Source organism: Chenopodium album, chromosome 24 (genome assembly GCF_948465745.1).
Source record: "Chenopodium album chromosome 24, dcCheAlbu1.1, whole genome shotgun sequence".
Lineage (NCBI taxonomy): Eukaryota > Viridiplantae > Streptophyta > Magnoliopsida > Caryophyllales > Amaranthaceae > Chenopodium > Chenopodium album.
The window spans coordinates 32469239-32493074 of record NC_137857.1 but is presented as its reverse complement, the minus strand read 5'-3'; the positions used below and the strand labels follow the sequence as shown (position 1 = coordinate 32493074).

The 23836-nt window shown below is 35.8% G+C and overlaps 4 protein-coding genes and 1 non-coding gene across 8 annotated transcripts; 2 read left to right on the top strand and 3 right to left on the bottom strand.

The window, feature by feature from the left end:
• The first annotated feature begins 1428 nt into the window (after window positions 1-1428).
• LOC145611924 (two-pore potassium channel 1-like) lies at window positions 1429-4274 on the top strand. 3 transcript variants are annotated; one of them, XM_081667304.1, is made up of 5 exons: window positions 1429-1566; window positions 1878-2019; window positions 2571-2634; window positions 2714-3692; window positions 3942-4274. In XM_081667304.1, exons 4-5 carry the CDS (start codon window positions 2755-2757, stop codon window positions 4084-4086), a joined length of 1083 nt encoding a protein of 360 aa, XP_081523430.1. In that variant the 5' UTR covers window positions 1429-1566; window positions 1878-2019; window positions 2571-2634; window positions 2714-2754; the 3' UTR covers window positions 4087-4274. The 3 variants fall into 3 exon arrangements, with proteins under 3 accessions (XP_081523430.1, XP_081523429.1, XP_081523431.1); XM_081667303.1 differs by lacking the exon at window positions 2571-2634; XM_081667305.1 differs by lacking the exons at window positions 1878-2019; window positions 2571-2634 and having other exon boundaries at window positions 1484-1566.
• A 2845-nt stretch (window positions 4275-7119) lies between these two features.
• LOC145611475 (microtubule-associated protein 70-5-like) lies at window positions 7120-11340 on the top strand. The gene is made up of 10 exons (XM_081666805.1): window positions 7120-7230; window positions 8621-8706; window positions 8823-8888; window positions 9001-9171; window positions 9259-9585; window positions 9835-9981; window positions 10065-10136; window positions 10241-10744; window positions 10825-10973; window positions 11116-11340. Exons 1-10 carry the CDS (start codon window positions 7140-7142, stop codon window positions 11129-11131), a joined length of 1629 nt encoding a protein of 542 aa, XP_081522931.1. The 5' UTR covers window positions 7120-7139; the 3' UTR covers window positions 11132-11340.
• A 2671-nt stretch (window positions 11341-14011) lies between these two features.
• Window positions 14012-19394, bottom strand: LOC145611358 (pentatricopeptide repeat-containing protein At4g16390, chloroplastic-like). 2 transcript variants are annotated; one of them, XM_081666682.1, is made up of 2 exons: window positions 17103-19393; window positions 14012-14435 (listed from the first exon to the last, which is right to left on the bottom strand). In XM_081666682.1, exon 1 carries the CDS (start codon window positions 19228-19230, stop codon window positions 17170-17172), a length of 2061 nt encoding a protein of 686 aa, XP_081522808.1. In that variant the 5' UTR covers window positions 19231-19393; the 3' UTR covers window positions 14012-14435; window positions 17103-17169. The 2 variants fall into 2 exon arrangements, with proteins under 2 accessions (XP_081522808.1, XP_081522809.1); XM_081666683.1 differs by lacking the exon at window positions 14012-14435 and having other exon boundaries at window positions 16859-18619; window positions 18950-19394.
• Window positions 19395-20833: 1439 nt separating this feature from the next.
• On the bottom strand, window positions 20834-20907 carry TRNAR-UCG (transfer RNA arginine (anticodon UCG)). The gene has a single exon. It is a non-coding gene; the product is annotated as a tRNA-Arg (tRNA).
• A 1388-nt stretch (window positions 20908-22295) lies between these two features.
• Window positions 22296-23836, bottom strand: LOC145611164 (uncharacterized). The gene is made up of 3 exons (XM_081666442.1): window positions 23541-23836; window positions 23360-23441; window positions 22296-23235 (listed from the first exon to the last, which is right to left on the bottom strand). The coding sequence occupies exons 1-3, from the start codon at window positions 23562-23564 to the stop codon at window positions 22505-22507; spliced, it is 837 nt and encodes a 278-aa protein (XP_081522568.1). The 5' UTR covers window positions 23565-23836; the 3' UTR covers window positions 22296-22504.

Sequence of the window (23836 nt, the reverse complement as noted above, 5' to 3'; positions counted from 1 at the left end):
TTCCCAAATTGAATATTCTGGTATTGTTGCATTTCCTGCGCTCATTGGAGTGGAGTGTGCACTGTTTTTCTTTCCTGACTGTAAAAACACATGAGGGGTCGTTGTTTGGTTCATTAGGGAAGTGAAAATTCCCATAAAATTACAATTTGTAGGAATTAAATTCCTTTATAAAAAATCATGGAAATTCATGAATTTTGTTTGGTTGAAAATGAATGAAATAAATTCCCATAGGAATTAACTTACCAAGGGGGTTGGGTAAGTTAATTCCCATGTTTTGAGGGAAGTCAAAATTCTCATGAATTGAAATTGCTCCCATTTTTACTTTTTTGTATCAACCAAACAACAAGCCCAAAGTGAAATTCATGGGAATTTTAATTGCCCACAAGAAATTAAGCCAACCAAACAACATAGTTGGCAAGTATGAAATATTGAAATGTCAATGTGGGTAATGGCCTATCAAGAAAAACATTATTTGGGTTTTCAATTTGCAGCCCATTCTAAAGATGCCATTTATCAATTGGTATAGCATACCATTAAAGTTGTGCATGGGAGAGTGGGGATAACTAAAGTTGCTTAAAATTTTTCTTAGGTTTAAGAAATTTTAAGTTTCATTCTCATCACCTGCTATCGCGCCTCTGTAACCAAAAAAAAAAAGAGTTGTGCAAGGGCTTGACCATTCATGTGCTTCAATAGATCGTGTCTAGAACAAGTCAAGGAATGTCATACACTACCAATGTTCCATAAACGGGCCAGGCTCATGCATGGCCTGAAACACACTCACATGTTGTCATGTTGGGATTGAGGGTCATCTTAATTAATAAACTTTGATGTTAAAGGGTCATGAGTTGTGTATAGACATTATTTTCAAAGCTTGACAAGAAAATAATACGTAGGATATACAACGGTTGCATAAGATATTTTCTGCCACCAACATGTCTCTTATGACAAATTTTTGTTTTAAAAAAAATTCATGTATGAATTGGGCGCAGATAACCCTCATTCCTTTGATCCTTTCCATACCCAAGCAGTTGGTGTTACTTCACCCATTCTGTGAGTCCCTGTCTCTCTCGTCGACTTTTATGGGTCACAGCTTACAAAGTTCCAGAGTAGACAGTCTAATTGACATCCCAAGCCAAAATATAATTGGACATATTGGCCTATATAGACGAAATACATGACATTATTATGATGGACCGTTGGTATTTGTAGGTAATGTGAGAATGACAATCAACTCCATATTCTCACAAATCCAAGCCCTTCCCCATTGTCTGCCACCATTTAGCTGCAATGAATAATGAGGGATCCCATAAGTTTGACAAAATTCCAACTTGGAGAATTCATACCCACAAAAAATATAACATCTTATATTAGTATAAAGTCAAAAACAATAACAAGAAAACAAAACAGAAACACTAGGACAATCACAATAATAGGACTAGAGATCTTTAAATATCTCTCTCTAACTATCTTGGCATTACACTCAAGAACATGGACTAAGGAATTTAGCTTCTAATCTTAAGGGTACAAAACAAAGATCTTTCATCTTTCCAAATAGCATTACAAAAGGTAATTTCTTTCTTCTCCTACATCTATTTCATGCAACTCATATATCATTGTTTCTTTCTTATGTGCACGCGATGTGTGCATGAATGTTACAAAAGAAAATGGTAATAAAATAGCTTTAAACATGCTAATAAATGCCTATTCTTTGTGTTTGTTATGATATCCTAAGATCCCAAATCAACTATGACACACACACACACACCTATAGTGTTGGTTTATTTACTGCATGCAGCTGGAAAATACAGGATTATTATAGATTCTTTCAATCCCTTCTATAGTGGTATCTGCTTATTTAGTTAATTTCCTGGTTTCAGAATTCAGATTAGATTATACAGCTGCAGTCTGTCCCCTGACATTAAAATGGAATGGAAGGAGTATAAAGCAGCACATACAATTCCTCGTGGAGATTGATTGACTATATATATTGCTAAAGATTATAACATCCATAATCCAGAGGTAACATATATCGTTGTATGTCACCTTAATAGTGTAATTTGAACTAATAATGTGACACCTAAAACTACATAAAGGTATTGTTTTTACTCAAATGAATATCCATTTTCCGTGGATCTGAAAGTCAATTTAACTATGTTAAGATATTCGTAAATAGTCACACTTGCCAAGATCTTCGAGTTGTTACAAGTAAATAAATATTTGCACTATATACTATAAGCATGAAGTGTGAAATTTGAGAGGATTCTTGAGAAGTGGATTTTACATATACATGTAGATGTTGTGTATATATATGGAGTCCATAACCTGTTTCCCTGCTTACTCTTCAATATTATTTGGAGCATGACGAGAATAAGGCACATTCATAATCAAATATAACAGTGTAATACAGTCCTTTTCCTGTAGGATTCTGTTTAACAAGTTATGATGTTAAAGAATTTTAGCAGTAACTACTAGGAAGAGGACTATTACATGTTTTACATCTCTTTACCACCTATTGTAATGCTGTAAGAACATTTGGGGATCGATATACTTACGCAGTATGTTAGATTCAGTCATTTTTCAGGGTTAATCTGCCAATGCAGCTATAACCTGTATGAATGACCCTATCCAGTTTAGGTATTTAGTTCGAGCTCTCAAACTGGCCCTTTTATTCTAGGACATTGTTGATGAATTAATGACCCTATGTGTTCCACAGGCTGTTGGAATCAAATGCTTGAGTGAGTTGAAGTTGTTCCGATGGCTGACCAAGACACTGTCAAATCCCCATTACTTGAGCGCTCTGTCAGTAAGGCTGCAAAGAAATTTGGAGATGTCAACAAAGCTTTTACAAGAAAAAGATTTCGACGTAGCAAAAGCACCCCTTTCACAAAGTACAATCCCTCAAAAGAGTCAATCATCAACATTCATAATGATGATAATCCGAGTCCTCCAGCACCATCTTGTAGCCCCAATGAAAAACCTGTCCTGTTACATGTGTTCCTAGCATTGGCCTTGTACCTTAGTGCTGGAACAATTTGCTTTGTCTTAGTTAGGGGTCAGCTCGATGGCAAGAAAACAAATGGTGTAGTTGATGCCCTTTATTTCTGTATTGTCACAATGACTACTGTTGGATATGGTGATCTTGTCCCTGCTACCACTCTGGCCAAGCTGCTTGCCAGCTTGTTTGTTTTTAGCGGGGTGGCTGTTGTCGGTATAATTCTCAGCAGAGCAGCTGAATACATCGTTGAAAAGAATGAGGCGCTTGTGGTCAAGGCTTTTCACCTTCAAGAGGAGGCCGTATCTCCTGCTGAGATGCTTGAAGTGGTGCCAGTAGAAACCAATAGGACTAGATACAAATTTGTGATGGCCTCGATCCTTCTCCTGTCGCTAATGACAGTAGGAACAATGTTCTTAACCTTACACGAAGAAATGGAACTGATTGATGCCTTCTATTGTGTTTGTGCCACGGTCACCACTCTAGGCTATGGGGATGAGAGCTTTGCCACAGCAAAAGGCCGGCTTTTTGCTGTTTTTTGGATATTGTGCAGCACTATGTGTCTAGCTCAGTTCTTTTTCTACCTTACTGAACTCTATACAGAGAGGAGGCAGAAGACCTTTTTGGATTGGGTTCTTAGCAGGAAGCTTACACTAGCTGACATTGAGGAAGCTGATCTTGATAATGATAACGTCGTGAGGTGAGTTACTACTTACTTGGAGGAAGCTCTTAATCTCAGTTAAGGTTTTCAATCCCTAAAAAAGTTTTATTCAATCTTTATCCTTAAATTTAATCCAGTTTGACTTACTTATCCTAATAGGATTAATCTACCTTAGTCAAGTCACTAACACTGAATTCCTCACTTCAATTCAAGCTTACTGATGCTTGCAAGTTAAGTATAGTAGATGTTGCGATTAATAATTACTCGTACTGTATTTATCTATAACAGTGCTGCAGAGTTCGTTATAATGAAGTTAAAAGAGATGGAAAAGATCACTGATGAAGATGTCACCGTTTTGATGGACTGTTTCAGAAATTTAGATGTGGATGATTCAGGAACTCTGACAACAGCTGATATAATAAATTCAGGCTAATGTACAGGGTATGGAAACAGAATATATTCACAAGAGAAATCTTTCTTGCATTTCCATATACTTGTGGGAAAAAGGTAGCATCTTCGAAACAATCAATACTTTTGGAAACTAGTTTATATCTGAATTTCTGCTGTCTGCAAGTTATCTGCAGCCTATATATATGATAGACACTAGTAGTCACTTGCTTATTGTATGGTTGCCTTCTTTGCCAATTGCCATTCTTAGCTAATGACTCGGTGTTTTTAACACATAACTCTAAGGGTTGACATGCTAGTAACGTGGTGGCTATGTTATATTCGACGTTTGGCTTTGTTATGCATAAGAAGACTAGTAATTATTTAAGTTGCAAACAGGCAACTCATATCATAATTAAAATTTACAATCAAGGAAGGTTTCTCATTCTTTTAACTTCTACAACTACAACCAATCTAGTTAGTTGATGATTCAATACAATTATAATTAAACACAAAAGATCAATTAATACTTAATTGCTAATTATCAGTGTGACACGAGTTTATTTTTACCTAACCTATATCACTAATAGAGGCACCTAGGAAACAAGCTTGACCGCCATTATTGGAGAAGTCCCTTTCAATTCTTGGTTATCATAAATTATTCTATTTGGAGTATAATTAATCTTAATTTGCTACATAAGCCCAATTTCTTAATCAAAGCCCATTTTTGACACATTCAAATTTGATGTAGATAGTTTTTGGGCCACTAACTACTACATATAATGGGGATGTTATTGGTAAGATTTGGAAACTTCTGTTAGAGCTTTGCCAAATGGCTTAAGTAAAGTAGTTGTTCTTATCTTCAATGTAAATTTAATCAAAATACATCATCATTTATGACTTATACTTTCAAGTAAAGATGAAGAGAATTTTGATTTTCATGTATTTGTTTTGTTCTTAATTTGACTTTTAAGCCACTTCAGTACAAAATCTATCAATAACCAAAAAAAGAGTCATAAGGATTCTTCATTATTCCTTGATTTAATGTCATTTTAATGGTTGAATAACAAAGCATGGTTTAAGGAAGGTTTAGCGCTTAAGCAAATATATGTTCTAGTCATCAACTTAGTCATAACTCACAGTCCATTACCCATTTACACTGCAACTTTCGTTTCTGATAATTACACTAAACTTGGAAAAAGGAAGGGTATTTAGTGGCGCGATGTGAGAGGATAAAGATTTTTCATTAAATTTTTTTTTTATAAAAAAAAAATTAAAAAAAAAAAACTCAAATTGAAATTGAGGCTCTATAACGCGATTAAAGGGTTATAAGAGCAACTCCAATGGTTGTTGGTAGGGACTTGCTTGCAATATTAAATAATTCCTAGCTACTAGCTTGATCATTGGAGCTAGAAAATGCAATTAGCTTGGTAAAGCAAATTAGCTTTGCCAAGCTAATTTGCTTGGGGAAAAACTTGCTAAAATAAAACAAATTAGAATAAATAAAATGAAAGTAAAAAACATAAATTAAGGAGGTGTGGTTAATTTAAATATTAAGCTAATAGCTAGCCATTGAAGCTCAAATTAGCTAAAATGACAATTAGCTTAAAAGCTTATGTGGCATGACAAGCTAATTCGACAATTAGCTTACTATTGGAGTTGCTCTAAGTCAATTCTTGTAAATCTCATGTTTACAAATAGTAGCAGGAATATATGACACTTATTAATCTTGAAAGAGTATAAGAGCAACTCCAATGGTTGTAGCTAGGGACTTGCTTGCAATTTTAAATAGTCCCTAGCTACTAGCTTGACCATTGGAGCCAAAATATGTAATTAGGTTAATCAAGCAAATTAGCTTGACAAAGCTAATTTGCTTGAAAAAAACTTGCCAAAAAGAAAATAAAGTCAATTAGTAATTAAGATAAAAATAATAAATTGATAATTTAAATAATAAGCTAATAGCTAGTCATTGGGGATGAAACTAGCTACAAACATAATTAGCTTGAAAGCTTATGTGGCTTGACAAGCTAATTTGACAATTGGCTTGCCATTGAAGTTGCTCTAAGAGCAACGGTTATAGCTAGGGACTTGCTTACAATTTTAATAAATCCCTAGCTACTAGCTTGACCATTGGAACAAGAAAACTCAATTAGCTTGGCTAAGCAAATTAGCTTTGTCAAGCTAATTTGTTTGGGAATTAAACTTTCCAAAATAAAAGGCTAATTGCACCAATTAAGCTCTTTTCATGTATTTTCAATCCAACAACTACTAATAAGCTGTGGCATGCCAAGCTAATCGTCAAATTTGCTTGTCATTGGAGTTGCTCTAACAAGATGGTGTACACTGTACAAATTAATACATACTACGTATATCATTAATGACACATGATATAAGTAGCAAGTGTCATAAAAGTGCATCATATCTACGAAGTATATTAAGTCGAATGATTTCCCTAGAAATTGTTTAAATTATCAAAATTAATGCCTATTTTGCGTCATTTTAAAAATTTATTCCCTAGATAGTGTCCATGTAGAATTGAGTATTAGCTTTTGGTTTAAACAATTTCTATTAAAATAATTTTCTTTTCTCTTTGTTAATCGACAACTGTAGATTCACTAACTCTTGAGAATTTAAGTGAGTAAATAAATGAAGATAAAATGGCAAATCGAGTAGGAGTAACACTAATATACTAATATTATTCGGGAAGTTGTTAGGGTTGTGAGTATTTTAGAATCCAAATACTATTGAAAAAAATCAGAAAATGATAGTAGAAGATAAAAGAAATTATGAGAGAAATGAAATTACCGATCGCATTAGCATATCATAAGGGGGTAGTAACGGTAACTATCATAGAAGGAGGAATTAAGGCGGGTTTAACGGCTTATAATGTGATTAAGGATAGATTATGAAAGGAAAATGAAGGTTTTGAAGGGGAAAGAAAAGGAATTATTTGGTGCCACTGATTATTTATAATTCCTTAAAAGCATGGACTTCTCCTTAGCTACCCTCCTTTGTACCCAACTATATTTAGCCCCCCTCTTCCACATTACATATTTGATATTTCAAACATTATCCATTTTCTCCAAGTTAAATACAATCATGTTAGGAATGGAAGACCTTAGCTTCATTTCTCAGCCTCAACCTGACCCTATTGTGTTGGAGCTTAACCACTTGCAAAATCAACTTAAAGGTGTGTTTCTATTCATAACCTAATTTGCTTGTTATAAAAGTTTGGGGGTCGGTTCTAATATACACAACTTTAATTAGAATGATTCTTATCGTAGAAATCTCCTAAATACGACAAAGAAATTTACAAAGTATAAAAGTGTACGGAGTACATTTACCACCAACTCGCGGGTTAAATTAGATTGAGTCATGTAGCACTTTTGCTTCTAGGCAGCACAGCTCACAATAGGTTGTGCATGCCAAGCGTATTGTCCCATATTATGTGCCATCTTAACCATTTATTTATGATTTATTAATAATTAGGTTGTACCCGTCATATCGTGTCATTTTTTGCAAATCACAAGTTATAACTTAGCCATAGTCCACTGTTGGGCTATGATCGCAGATGCCATTGCCAACTTTATCTCATAATGAAAAGGGAATATAGAAGTCGATCCATTCCAGCACCATTTAAATTCTTCACTTTATGAGAAGTAGTACACAACACATGACAAATGTGGAAGAACTGGAAGTAATTGACATTTCTAGAAGTTTTGTAATTTTGTTTTGGGGTGGATTGCTTATATCTCTGGCAAAGAATGATGAGAATGTGAGTGTGTGACCCCTCCATAGAAATTTAACTAGTTTGATCTGATATATCATCTAACCTCCTTGGTACTTCACTAGCCATTTTTTTTTTTTTTTTTTGAGTGGGGGGCTGGTGCGCGGGCCCAAGCATGCATACCCATTAGGCCTGTCCACCCCCCAACCTCCACGGGTTCAACCCATGCCCCTTGTGAGAATTGATCCCTAAATCTTTGCGGCTTGAGTCGAGCTACGTCTATCATTCCTAATTCTCAGTACTTCATTTGCCACTAGACTACAGGGTAATACTAGTATTAAAATTTAGGTACAAGATTAATTTTATTAAAACGAAAAGTGATTTCTTCATTCAAAAAGTTGTTATTTCTGCCTATGAAGATAGATGAAAGAAAATTCTATTTTAGTGATATTAATTAGGTGAAGCGTAACACACACACATCTTTCAATCACTTGACACTACCAGAATTTGTAACAAACTGATCCTGATTAATCACCTGAATATCAGTGTCAGAACTTCTAAGAAGTGTATTACCTGTAACTTAATCAAATCATGCAAGACATAGCCTACATGCATTTAAGTTCAATAGCAATATAAGACGAGTCTGTTAAGATGTAAGTATCTAGGAAACTCAGAAATCGCTGTTTAAAGCTGCATTAAGAATAAACAACGCAACAGATGAAGTCGTCAATAACTAACTATTGCTTTTGACAGACTACATAAGAACCTATTCTATACTTCCTCAAAGACAATGTATTTAATCAGCTATGTCTGAATTCCAACATTATTTTTTGTGTTTTAAACATGGCTTTAGAGAAAGATAATGATCTATGTGCTGCACAAAATGAGATCAAGGCCTTGCGAGCAACTCAAGCACAGAAGGAAAAGGCTCTAGATGAGGTATATAATAATTCTGTCATGTTCTTGACTTTATTTCTGCTATAGCTTTCCATGATCTTCAGCTAAGTTTATATGCATTGTGTATTCCCTTTCTGTTTACTGAATCACTTGTACAGCTCAAAGTTAATTATGACAAGTTGGATGAGAAACTGAGAGTGACTGAGAACGTCCTGCAACAAAAGGTATTTATGCTTACTCTCTGATGTTAATAAAGGTTTCGTATAAGTGCAAGGAAGTGAGTGAATGAACCAAATAAGTGATAATGAATGTATTTTGGGAATTGACCAAATGCAGAATCTAGAGATGAAGAAACTAGCTGATGAGAAGAAGGATGCTTTGGCTGCACAGTTTGCAGCCGAGGCAGCCCTTAGGAGGCTACACACAAACCAAAAGGATGATGATTATATACCAATTGATTCGATCTTAGCTCCTCTTGAAGCTGACATCAAAATGTACAAAAATGAGGTACTACTTGATGTATAAATAATTTTTAGAATCAACAGATTGACTGCTAGATAGTTTATTGAGTTTAAGATCTCTCTCTATTGGCAGATTGCCTCTTTACTAGAGGATAAGAAAGCTATGGAGCGTCTTACAAAGTCAAAAGAAACAGCTCTTCTTGAGACAGAGAAAATCTTGAGGAGTGCCCTCGAAAGGGCTTTGATAGTTGAGGATGTACAAAACCAAAACCTTGAGTTAAGGAGACAGATAGAAATCTGCCTGGAGGAAAACAAAATACTTGAAAAGACCAACCGTCAGAAAGTTGTAGAGGTTGAAAAGCTTAGCCAGACCATTCAGGAACTTGAGGAGGCCGTTTTGGCTGGTGGAGCTACTGCTAATGTTGTTAGAGAATACAAACGCAAAATCTCCGAGCTGAATGTAAGTCTAATAATCCGACTAAATTAAAAGAAGTCTAATAATCTGACTAAAAGAGTATTGTAAAATTGCATATTATTTTCACCTTTGTTTGAAGCTTTCATTTATCTTTGCACTTAATTTATGAGGTAATAAGGTGACAAATGCTCTCAACACTCTTAATGTTAACTGTAAAAATATATAAACTAGCTTAGTCCCAAGGTAACTTAATGGTGTAATTAATAATCAAAAATTGCCTCTGCTGATATTTAGGAGGAGAAGAGAACTCTTGAGAGGGAACTTGCACGGGCTAGGGTGTCAGCAAACAGGGTGGCAACTGTTGTTGCTAACGAATGGAAAGATGAAAATGATAAGGTAATGCCGGTGAAGCAATGGCTGGAAGAGCGTAGGGTCCTGCAGGTACGCAACTACTAACATGGAGCTCTTATCAAATACTACGTATATAATTCCAGTTAAGTAATGCAAATTATGCTACTTCTCAGGCTGAGATGCAGCGTTTAAAAGACAAACTAGCTGTGACTGAAAGAACAGCGAAGGCAGAAGCACAGCTGAAGGTACATACCTGTCTTTGCATTATGACCCCCCCCCCCCCCCCCCCCCCCCCCCCCCCGCGTCCTGATTCATTAATCAATGGTGTTTGACCGAACTATAACCTCAGGAAAAATTCAAGCTGAGGCTAAAGACTCTGGAAGAAGGCCTAAAGCATGCTTCAAGCAACGAGAGCACACCAAAAAACACAAATTCTAATCGAATCCTGGGGTTTGTATCAAACAATACTGGACCAAGGAAGAGATCTTCATCGCAGCCAAGAGGCTCAGTGATCAACAGCAGGAGCTCTCCCCTTCACCAACCTTGGTTGGAGAAAGTAAATAGTTTGGAGAACCATAATTCAAAAGAGAATATAGCCAAGAGAAGCTTGTGGGGAATTAAGACTACCAATACAGACCGTTTTGGGAAGGAAAACTCGGAATCAATAGCAAATACTGGTTTGTCAAAGGATAGTAATTCTGCAATTCAAGGGGAAATGGAAAGCAAAGATATAGGGAGTGAAGATGCAGTTTCAGGGTTTTTATACGATAGGCTTCAAAAAGAAGTTATCAATTTACGGAAGATTTGTCAAGCAAAAGATGATGGCTTAGATTCCAAAGATGAAGAGATCAAGGTAATATCTTGCTTAATTAAAGTTATGCCTTTCCTTCCTCTGTGAGGAAAATAAGTTTACCAGCTAAAATTGCCTGACAGATTCTCCTGAAGAAGGTTGATACACTGACCAAAGCCGTAGAAGTGGAGGCAAGAAAAGCAAAGAAAGAAACATCAGCCGTGCAAAAGGCAATAATACCAGCAGCAAAGGATGAAAACAAGAAAAATTGGAGCAAAGCTTTCCTTAAACGGTGATACTTCAATCCCACCCTTCTCTTTTTTTATTTGATTATTCTCAGAAGGTCTTGTACTCTTGTGGATAGCATCAACTTAATTAGAAATATTTAGTTCTAATATTTGTCATGAATTCTTATATTTCTGATGATTTTGCAGGGTCACAAAATCTTAATCAGGATTGAATCAGTCAAGGGATGGGGATTTTCTGCGTTTTTTTTTTTCCTCGGTGTGTAAATGTTTGTGAAGAATGTTATTGAGTTGCAACTCACAACAGCTAGCCTCACATGTTAATTTTGTATAGATTGAAGCTGAGAAGCAACTCAAACAATATGATTTTGTGAATTTTGATTTTATTAAAGTTAGCATATCAGAAATACATGTTACTTTGTTCAAACCCTGAAGCTTATTCCGTTCTCCTAAAGTCAGATCAATAAGACAATAACCTATTGGGAAAAGAAGGAAATGCAAAGATAAACTTGGTGCAACATCATAGTGCCTGAGGCTCCTATCCAAGCAAGGCTCTACACAATCTAATATTTGAGTGATTTTATGTTTTCTGATAGAGTGACGATACACATACTGACATACGCATACATGAACACACAAGCTTCACCTCAAATATGTTCTCACAAAACTAGTAAAGGGTTTCTTAAACCTGTTGGCTCTTACTAGGAGAACATAAAAGAAGTTTCTAACCTAAGAGCTTCAAGTAAAATCATCTCAAATGCATAAAGCCTTCCAGAGTGAGGTTGTATTACATGCCCTGGTGTATAAGTTTCCTGTCTGAGTTCTATCACTTCTATGATTTAAAGACAAATGCTTTGTCCACTGAATTGATAAACATTACAACCTCTTTCTAAGTCACTGAGTAATGAATGACAAGAAGGGAGGAATAAAACGGCCATAGAACATCAAAATCTAAAACAGTTATATTAGCCCTAGAAAATCAAAACACCTCTCATTTTCCAGACAGATTTTACACATGCAAAATCGTAGGTCCAAGGAAAACTGGGTTGCATCTAATTTATCCAACACTAAAAATAAGGATAAAAAGAGTTACAAAAAGGTATCTCTAATGTATCTACTCTAGGATCGTAGCAAGCGATGGCTGCCACCTGCTTTTCGATCTACGATCCTTCTCCCAGAAGGTCTCAGCAAACTGCACATTAGTTCCAGTAGCTTCTAACTCCTTCACATCTTTCAGCAACTCCTCCAACTGTTTCTTAGTTAACACAATCTTTACAGTTTTGCGCTTGGAACTATCATCAACTGACATCTTTGGAGGGATTGGGGGGTTAACTAGGTTTTCTGTGTTACCTTCCAATGGCATTGAGGCGGAAGCAGGTATTGGGTGAACCTTTGCATAGCATTTAGGTTCATCAAATTCCTGCTGCTTGTTAGAGCTATATGCTCCCGTATGAGACAATACAGCTTGAATGCAGTTACCCATGGTAATTATTGAGGTGGAGACTGAATGATAAAATGACCAGCAACACCCATACAACAAGACTTATATAGAGTTTGTTCATAGTTTAAGCAGGTCAGGCGGCAGCATAACGTGCAGGCAACCTTGATGGTTACTATATTGGGTTTTAAACATTCTACACATGATCAGGTCAATTCACTCATGTGGGCATGCACGTTCAGACAATAAACTAAGTATTTGTTTATGCACACTTGCTCCTTGTCTTCCTATTATACAGGGTCTTCCTGATGTGAACACTTATAGCTTTGAAAAGCACCCTTAAGGTTAGGTTATTGGCCATTGCATTTCTAAATAGGAGCTTTATCTTAAATATGAAAAGAACAATGTGGATGTTATTTAAAAACAAATAGATTAAAAACATTAAAAAAATCACGAAGTCAACTGCAGCAATGATGTTCATTGTACATAACCGAGCGAATGAAAAATTCGGTTGAGAGGAAAAAAAAACAACAGCCCATGTCTCTACAGAGGAAATTGAAAACCATTTTACTCCATAAATCCAATTCCAAATTATTTGTTTTCCCGAACAACTCGATTTGGCCAATTCCAGCATTTGAAATGAAATGCTTATTCCCAAACAAGTCATAAAGATATCCCAGAAACCACCTTCACAATGGAGGATAAGGATAAATCCACACCCTTTATTTACTTATTATTGAAAATAGCTAGAAGCAATGCAAACCTTAATAGTTAAAACATAACTACTTTCGATCATTAGGGAATCGGCAAAGGTAAATGTTGTTCACTACAGCTAAAATTTGACTACATAGCATGGTCCTAGGGAGCTAGGAAGTCTAGGATAACCTTATATTAGATGATAAGTTGAACATCATTCTAAGATCAAATGAGCCATGACATTTAAGAGAACCGGCATGTGAGCATATTAGGCTTATTATTATGATATTATTCTATTAGCTCCAAGCAAGCATATGAAGAATACATAGTAGGAAAGTGAGTTTTTTTTATATATAGTGTGAAAGTAATATATATACTGATTAAATATAATAATTTGATAAATGTAGTGAGGAGTCCCACATTACATGGAATATGAAAATTTGAAAAGAAAGAATAGTTAAGAAATTGAATTAAGAAAGCATCACATTGGTTGGGTAGAATGCCATTTTCATTCAAGGTAATGAGAAATATTTAAGGACAGGCCAAAATAAACAATAGTATAATTTGAAGATTAATGTAATATAATGGATGGATTAATTTTTTATCCAATTGTATTATTTTATTTTTTTTCTAAAAACAAAAACAATAATAAGTTCTTAAAAGAGGAAGAAAAAAGAGTCATCTTCCATACAGTTAACAGCCAGCTCATAATCCTACAGAGTTACTAATTGACAACTCAGGTACTGTCCTAATTCAACCTTGACTCTTGAGTCTTAGCAACTTCCAATAAGCATTGTGCTTCATCACAACCCTAATTTAAAATTGAGACTAGAAACATCTCATTGATTCCAAACATATGTACATGTTCCTCATTTCTAATAATGAATGCTACTTGTATCATTTCATGGTGCAATAAAGAGCTTGCCTTAACTTCTTCCTTCTAAAATTCCATCACCAATTCATATAACTACAAATCATTGGTCACTGAAAAAGTGTTCTCCAATTCGGAAGATGGATAAGACCAGTTAAGTGAAATTGGTACTTCAATAGCCACAGGAAAGAGTCATTTCAATCTCAATACACGCATACAAGTGTATAATGAACCAAAATCTTGAATATTAACCTAAAACACAAAACCAGATGTTGCAATTCTATCTTAAAAAGTATAACCCCGTCATACTTAGCATAATGGTTTATCAGTGAACAAAATATTACTCTGACACCATGTCAACAGCCTGATTCTCTAACATCTCAGATAAACAAATCCTCATTTCCAGTTGAATTCTTGTAACAGGAAGGCCCTTGTAATCTTCTTCATTTACACTCAGGAGATATTATGGTGTTTAATCATCGTAATGACTCAAGAAAGAGCAGACTGAAATGAAAAGGAACCTCATATTACAAAGGGTATGTGAATCAAAGAAAGCAGACAGTTCTTTTATGAAGCCATACTAGATATCATATCCAAAGCTTCAATCCAAGGAAACCAGAAGGGGGGAGTGTCAGACGATAAACACCTACTTCTCCTCGAAGAGCAGGAAGCTCAAACTATACCAAACCATTGATCGAATGATTTCAGCAAATTTCAGTATAGCACTGAACAGTAAGAAGAGCCTCTGACCCTTCCGAAAATGCCTCAAACAAGATTCTACCTGGGATAGGGTAAAGTATAGGTCCTCTGTTGTGAGTTTGTGACACAAAGACTAATAAAATAAAAAAAATAAAAATAAAAATAAAAAATAAAAAACCAATCCCATACATGCCTCAACAGCTTTCTCATTTCCACATATTGATATTATCACTGCCAAAGTGCCAAGTACCAGATCTGGTTTGAGTCTCCGTGTTCATGAACATGTCCCAAAAAGCTCCAATGCAGTCCCTGATTATTAGCTACTAAATCAATACCACTCATCACTAGTTGAACTACCACAACACCAACCTCAGAGTTAAGAACACGATAGATAGTTGTTTGAGGTATTAAAAATTAAGCCTGACTAGGGTTCATGTACCATTATCATTTGGCATAGAAAAGCATATTAAGAAGTCGCTAAGAGCCTCTCCTGGTTCTTCCTGTAGTGGTAAAAAAGGCAATTCAACTTCAGCTATGGTTATCAACCGTAATTCTGATAGGCTCTCGACTAGAGACACTAATATTTCCTAAACCACAATCATGACTCATGACCCCATAGTGAGAGTCCCTTAAAATTGAAGTGGCTGCAAATTCTAAGCTGCCTGCGGCACTAATCTATTTGCACTAGAGGGGATATCTTTTAATTCATTATTGTTCGATATAGAAATTTAATAAGCTTCCAACAAATTCCCAACTTTCATATGATTTATTATTCTCAATACTAATTCCCCACTTCCAACTGTAGCCTGCCATTCTAGAATAGTAATAGAGCTTGCATTCACATGCCAGTAAAATCAATACTGATTTGACAACTTTAAATGCTACCGTAAAAACAAGTTCGGAAAGAACAAAACAACATGTTTGATACATTGAAGAGGATAATAAGATTTTGATTTTCTAAAATTTTTACTCATTCACACTCTGTACATATAATGGAGGAAAAATCTTCCAATACATTATCAGTAATACAAACAAGCAGAAACGGGAAGGTGTCACCTATGAGGCTATATACCAAAGTAGGGCTAAAAAATAACTCATAGAATCAACCAGACAGGAGAGCTGCCCTCACTCAACATTGATGCATGTTCTTTTTTCTACAAATAAAAAATCAGCAAATGGTGCTCAAAATAAATTGCACAACCTCCCACTATACAAACACCTCAAAAGTAGAGGAATTGAAACGCCAAGCAATAAATTATTCCACAAACATTGACCATTTACCATTTGCCAAAAAATCAACACCTTTTGGTTTGATCCACTATAATATGAATCCCCTCCTCGAAGATCCAAGTTCAAACCATTTTTTGATGTATCTTTTGAGTATCGCGACTTCATTAACAGAACATAAGAGAAATCTCTATCTATACTCAAAGCAAATCCACAAAGTAATTTTCATAATGAACCTCCCTATCTTAGTGTCTATGATTTGAGAATTATCATGTATTTTTTCCCAAGTTGGTTGACAGGCTCACCTTGGTCTTTGGAAAAGGTTGAGGACTATTCAACAAGGTAAAGGCAGAAAAACAAGGAAACGTACTAGAGGATACAACTCAGACACCATCAATTGAAAAGTGAGACTACCAAACACTGTATTCAACTGGCGCTTGAAGAAGACAAAACACCATTGAGATTGGCCTCTTTGGTATTCGGATCGTTATTAAGTGCAAGCAAAAGGCTGCCTTCATCTTTTTTTTAACAGTCCATTCAGCCATCTCATACAAGATGGAAGTAAGTAGTCTTTCCATGGCAACATCCTCCTATTAGCCAAGGAAATAGATACATAGTATCAAATTATCCTAATAAAAGCTAACAGGTAGTTTTAGTAAATTATACCTTTGTATGAGGATAATACTATACAAAGTATAATGACAGTAGCATTTTATAGGTAGATTAATTTCTTATCGTCCCACTAGTATTTAAGTTAATGAATAATTTTCTATGCCTTCCTTTTTTTCCTTTGTGTAACTAACAATACAGATAATTGTTTTTCCTTTTAAGAGTATTGCACTTTAAATTCACAGGGAGTATTTATGAGGTGTATAATTTCAGAGAAATATAGTGTAGAGTGTTTTAAAAGAATTCAGTCTCACATTACATGCAGCTTATATTATATATTCCTTCTGTTCACAAGTACAAGTTCACATCTTTTACTAATCGTAGTCAAATTTAATAAATTTTGACCATCAAATAAATAATTTATTACATTGAATTATGAATCAGAAAATAATTCCAGCATAATCTAAATCATTAAAAAGTATTCTTATTACTTTTCTCACTAAAACTTAAAGCTATATATGGCAACTTGTCACACAACTGTTGAAGAATAATAGCCAAAGGAGAACAAACCAACTCTATATAAAAAGAAATCATCTACGAGTAATAAATAAATAAGATACAAAGAAGAAAACTTACTTTTGACTCTTGGACAATTAAAAATGACAGATCCCTCCACAAAAATTTGGAAATGAACTAGGAGCACCTAACCAGAAACTTGTTCAGGAGACTTTCGAGACTCTAACCATGATTGTGCTGCAGCTTTAGTTGTCAGAAACCAGCCAAGTTTATCTGGAGCTTCATGAAATGGTGCATTAAGTTTCTTCAGATGAGCAACAAATACACCTGCTAATCCTTTCTCCGAGTACTTGTGCTTTCCATGTCCAGTGTTGATACCAAGCAATGGAGGAAGTTCCTCCCCACTTTCAATGGCCTTTTCCAAGTCAGTCGTCCAAACATGTAATGAAGTCAAAGCAGCTCCAAGGGAAAGGGATCTCAAGTGCAAAGACCACTGAGTGGGAGTTCTGGACTGTAAATCTCTATATATTTGAGAAGCGAGACCCAGGTCCAAAAGCTCACAAGCTCTATTCAACATATTAAGGTTGACACATAAATCAATCAAGCAATTACAATAAGCCTTCTTTACTTCAGTGCTAATTGAATCAAAGAGTTCAGATGCAGCCCCTTTAAATTGCTCTTCACTGGTTTCATCCTCCAACAAAATATTAACCACATTGCCAAGTTTCTCATTAGCCACCACAATGCACTCTATGAGCTTATTCAACTCTTCTTTTGGTGTTTGTGTCATAACATTTAGAAGGCAGCCACAAAACCTTTCATCAGGAGTTATACCCAATTCTAATACCCTATGGAAAGTCCTCACTACATCATCCGTTCGATTGGCCTTCCCATAGCACTGAATAAGCGAGGTTAAAACAAAGATATTAGGCTCAAAACCAGCTTCGACCATCTCATGTAACACATTCTCTGCCTCTGCAACTTTTTTGTTGCATGAATATACTGTTATCATAGATGAAAATGTCCAGCTATCTGGTTGGAAGGTCCCGGAACTCTTCATCTCTTCATAGATTTGTACTGCTTCATTAACATAAGCTAGATCAGCACACATTGCTAAAAGTGAGTTATAAAGAATAACATTGAGCTCTAGTCCTTTATCTTTCATTTCTTTATAAGTCATGAGGGCATCATCACCATAACGAGCTCGACAAAAGGCACGTAAAAGAGCAGCATAAGTCCCCCAACTCGGGGAAACCCCATTGTTTGTCATCTCCTTATAAATTATCTTGGCTTGCCAAGGCCTTTTCGCACGCCCCATAGCATCTAGCAATGTATTATAGATAACTAAATTAGGCTTCGCCCCAAGAGCCTTCATTTCCTCATAAACATTCAAACACCCATCAAAATTACCCGTCTTCCCATATATCTTAATCAAGGTGGAGAATGTCACAGCATCTATCATCCACCTCTCAGTCCTCGCACGGTCATACAAAGCAAATGCTCTATCAACATTCCCTGCCCTTCCATAGGCATCAATCATAGCAGAATAAGTAACATCGTCGGGATCGCAACCGAAAGCCGGCATCTTTTCAAACCACTCAACAGCTTTATGGGGTAAATAACACAACCTACAACAGCTGATAATAGTAGAAAAAGTAACATTATCAGGTTTAACACCTCTCTGAAGCATTTCATCGAACAGCTTCTCTGCCCTATCTAATTCCCTACCTTTCCTCAAAACCTTCAAAGTAACATTATACAACACAACTTCCCTAACCAATTTGATCTTATTCTGGAAAAATTGAAGAGCTAACAAAGCTGTATTGGGGTTTTTCATATTATTAAGAACAATAACAGCATCCTGTTCTACAACATTTTCCCCCAATCCAAACAAAACCCTAGAAACATCTTCATGAGTAGCATCACAAGAATCTAAAGAATGAGCAATTTCAACAAGAGAAGAGTACCTTGAATCGTATGATAGCTTGCGAAGCTGAGCAGCTCTTGGGCTTTTCGGGTTGACCCATAAGTAGCTTTTTCGGGTATCTGGGTTGGAAGAACCGGGTTGAATTTGAAGTGGGTCATTGACAGAGAGTTGGGAGGATTTGACAAGGAAGAGCTTGGAATGGGAGGAGAGAGAATTGGGTTTCAGAGTAAAAGGAAGGCCAAAGGTTGAAGAAGAATAAGAAAAGCGGGTGAAGTGTTGAAATTTGGAGGGAAGGATTTGATAATCAAACAGAGATGCCATTCTATGTTTTTTCTGTGTATTGATCTTCAACTCACTTCAGTAACACCGCATAGCTGAGGCCTTATCAGATTACACAAACACCTTAGCTTGTAGGTTCCACAATCCTCGTACTTCCGACTTCTGAACTTCCATATACTGTAGTTCATTGCGCCTTTAAATTAGAGGTAAAAATGTCACTGGATTGGACCGGCCTCAAGCATGGCTCATTGGCTCGGCCTGGTCCAACACGAAAAGAGATTATAACACGTTATGAAAATGGAACAATGCGACATGGTACTGTGCGTGTCAAGTTGTGGGTTAACTTTGCTTAAGAGAAACATGGCAATATGCAACTCGACACAAATTTGTCTTAGGTATGTAAACACAACTGTACATTACATATCAATATGGTGGTACATGAGCCTAGCCATTCGTGGGGGGCACAGCATAACACATAGCTCTTGCCCAAGCCTAACTTGCCCCAAAGCATGTAGGTTTTGGCACGAACCATGATACGGCTCAGCCGCACATCCCACAAAAAACTTTTGTTAGAAGGGGATATGGGTTAGGCTAGCATGAAATGGCCAAAACCAGTATGAGAAGCACATTGGTGAGCTATGGGCCATGTACTGACATAATGAATTCTAAAATTTGTCACGAATTTGACAAGAGTAAGAAAAGTTGGCCCACATTTAAATCCAATGTATTTTTTACTTCCTTCGCTCTTAAATGTTCTTTTCATTTTGATTGTGTGTTTACCAATGCATTACTTTGATAATAAATATCGTTAATCATACATTAATAAATAAATAAAAAATACTATAGGCTACATATAATATTTACGCGTGTTTTTGTCATGAATTCCTAATTTTATACAATTTTTAACGGTGTATTTAATGCTTATATTAAGGCTACATATAACATTACTCAACATAACAATTAAAAATTCCCTAACTAGTATACATAGCTAATGCACGAGATAACTCTTGTTAAAGTGACATTTACTGATTTATATAAAAATATTAGGTTAAATCCCGTGCAATGCACGGTTGTTAAATATTTTTGATAATTTTATTATAAATATTTGATTTAATGACTTGAGTATTAAAAACTATAGAGTATACTAAAAATAAAAGCATGTAAGAGAAAATATTTAAAATACATGTAATAAATATAAATTTATAATGGATAGTTTAATCTTTTAGGAAAAGATTTATATTTTATATAAAACAAATTATGTCATAATTTAGATATAATTTATTTTTTCCTTACATAACAATAATTTTTTTAGAAAGTACTATTGGCGGGAAATTATTTAATAATATATTGACAAGTATGTCTTTAGATTCGCTTTTAGTAGTATTTAATTGATTGATTGATTGATTGATTGATTGATTGAAATCCGACTCTCACAGTTGGCGAGTTGCAATTATCTCTGGTGAATTGGATCTAGTAAGACTTTGCATGATATGGTTTGCATGCAGGGAGGTCAATGTACTTGGACCTGCAGATGAAAATATGAAATTGTACCAATATATACTACGTATAATAACACCAATTCGCAATGGGGCTGGTCCATGTGCATGCATTGACAAAAACAAAAAAAAAAACAAAAAAAAACTTGCGACCACAGTGGGAGTCGAACCCACGACCTTTTGATCCGAAGTCAAACGCGCTAATCCACTGCGCTATGCGGTCTCAACTTGTTATAATAGATGGAATTTAATTCAATACGAGTACATCAATTTGTAAAGTTTGGATTACAGCACTAAGATGTTTCAACTCAAATCACTACCATATACACCATCTCCAATTTCGTGCTCTACAGTTCAACAGTTGTACTCTCCCTTTGATCAAATAAAAAGTTTATGAGACTAAAGACTAATCGAGCAATTAGATGACATTTTATATGTTACTCGTATTTTATACTTGTATGTAGTAACACGCCGTATTTTTCTGTAGAAAAACCCAAAAAAGTATGTGATGATGTAGACAAATTGATTCGAAACCTACAAAATTTTACAAACTAATTAAGTTAGCTGGCATTTACACTATTTCCGTTGATTGTGAGCAAAGCATTGCGTGATTATTGTACCCCCCTCACCCCTCAGCTCCTTTCCTAGTGTATTTAGGCCTATATATTAGGGGTTACATAAAACAAATTGAACACTTTAGATTATTAAATCTTTAAATATAGGCATATGATTGCTTTGGATTTTATAAACATACCATAAATATAACTTTGACTAATACTGTAGTAACAAATTGCTTTCAAAAAACAATGCTTTTACACCAACAAAAGATACAGAAAGTTATGAAAATCATAAGTAACAAAAGATTAGTTTCCTCACTGTTCGTGCACCTAATTTACTACTTTCGCAATCAAGATATAGACCTACTAAATAAATGGTGGTTGATTGTAACTTTTAAATTGCTTTCATTTCACTTTGTTGTGTTATTACAGCAAAGTCGCACTTAGTTTTAAAATCTAATTCATATCACCTTATAGTACATACATTTTTATTTCATTTAATTTATATATTTATGGTCCTTGACACAACTTGCACTACTAGTTTTCTTTGGGACTAAAGTCACTCTTGTGGAAAAAGCCTAATCACGTACTATCCTCCCAATTTCCTATTTCGCAAAAGATGACATAAATACATCAACCTTTTGGATTTGGTACCAACTTTTTATTCATCATACCAACAACTCGTATTTTAGTCCCTTTTATTTGTATTGTACGTTTTAGATTACGAAAATAAAGTAACATAATTTCTACACATGACTATTTTATAGCGAGAATCTCACTCTTATAAAAAATTAATATTAAATCAAATTTTAAATTTAGTTTCCGATCCGATCAATTCATTAATTTTGCTAGATATAAATATTTTGTGAAACGGAATAAATAAAAGAAATGATCAACAGATCCAAGAGGGGAAGATATATATAAAAATGAGGAAGTACAGTACACCTTGAAGCAATTGATTCATTAAGGTAAATATGAATGATTAATTAAATTTGAGCGCACTAATTTAGTGCGTAGAAAACGTGTAATACCCCCCTTGAACAAAGCCACTTAATTAATAAACAACCTTATTATTAATTTTATTATCATTAAAAATAGTATAATCTCTATATTAACATGAAAATAAGCCTGTAGACTGTAAGTAACCAACCTATAGATGTGCAATTAATTAACCCATCCCAAAAAAAAAATTAAAAAAAAAATGGAGGTTGCAATAAGCAAACGTTTTAAGAGGGATTGAATTAAGGTGAGCAGAAAAACAGGTCACATGATAGAACATGCAGCAGGATTTTCCTCGCTGAAATAATCGCACCGACTAGCGCAGTAGGGTTGGGGTGGGCATGGTCGCCCGTAGTAACCGTACGGGTACCCGGGCCCAGGCCCATAGCATGGCCCACCGGGTCTTCCTTCATAGCAAGGAGTACAGCACATCGCTACCGGAAACGCCTGAGGTGGTGGGCCTGCTGGTGGATATCCTGGAACCCATTGGGCCTGTGGCTCTGGTTGCTTCGGCGCTGGTGCTGGTGCTGGAGCAGGAGCAGGAGCTGGAGCTGGAGCGGGAGCGGGTGCTGCAGGCTTAGGAGCTTGCTCAGGCTGCGGAGCTGGCTTTGGAGCTGCCTCAGGTGGTGGGCCGGATTTCTTGGAGCCGTTCTTGGAGCCGTTTTTCTGCATCGGTGGCGGCTTCTGCTCCGGAGGCGGCTTAGGCTTTTCAGGCTCGGGTGCTGGAGCAGGAGCTGTAGCTGGAGCTGGAGCGGACTTGGGCGGCTTTTGAGGCTCGGGTGCTGGAGCAGGAGCAGGAGCAGGAGCAGGAGCGGGAGCAGACTTAGGTTTGTCTGTTGGGGGAGGAGCAGGAGGCTTAGGCTTGACTATTTCGATGCTCTTAATGGATTTGCCAGCTTTGCAGCAGAGCTTGTCTCTGATCTTCTCAGGACTACAGCAAACCACGGTGATGGTCACCGTGTTATTCTTTTCATCGAACATTTGGTTTCGTATTTCTCTTGTCATCAAATCAAATCAAATCATATAACTCAGTCCAGTTTCATTTATAAACTTAAATTAAAACATGCATATAATAAGTATAATGATAACGACGAATGAAGCTAGAAGGAAGAGACTCACGAGGGAATTTGCAGAGGACTTTCTTAACCTTTCTATAGCATTGACAGCAGTCAAGATCAACCTTCAACACCATAGTTGTTACCTGAACATACATTTCCCCATTCATTCTATGATTTCTATTGATGAATTAATTAAACGACTTTATTTTACATATAAAAGAAAGATGATTTAGAGGTAATACCTTTTGATCCTGACCGCAAGTCATGGTTGGAAATGAAAGTGATGAATTCCAGAATGAAATGTAGAAATGAAATGATCGAAATCAAAGGAGTGATGAGTGATTAATTAGTAGTGATAATAAGTATATGTATAGAGCAACTAATTAATAATAATATATGGTTGCTGCCTAATAATATGAAAGGAGGGTGAATTGATAGAAAGAAGAAGCTAGCTAGGTAGGGAAAGACAAAGAGAGGTTGAGATTATTAGAGAAACCAAGGAGACAATGGGAGGCTGGATATTCTCTAGGTGGGGTGC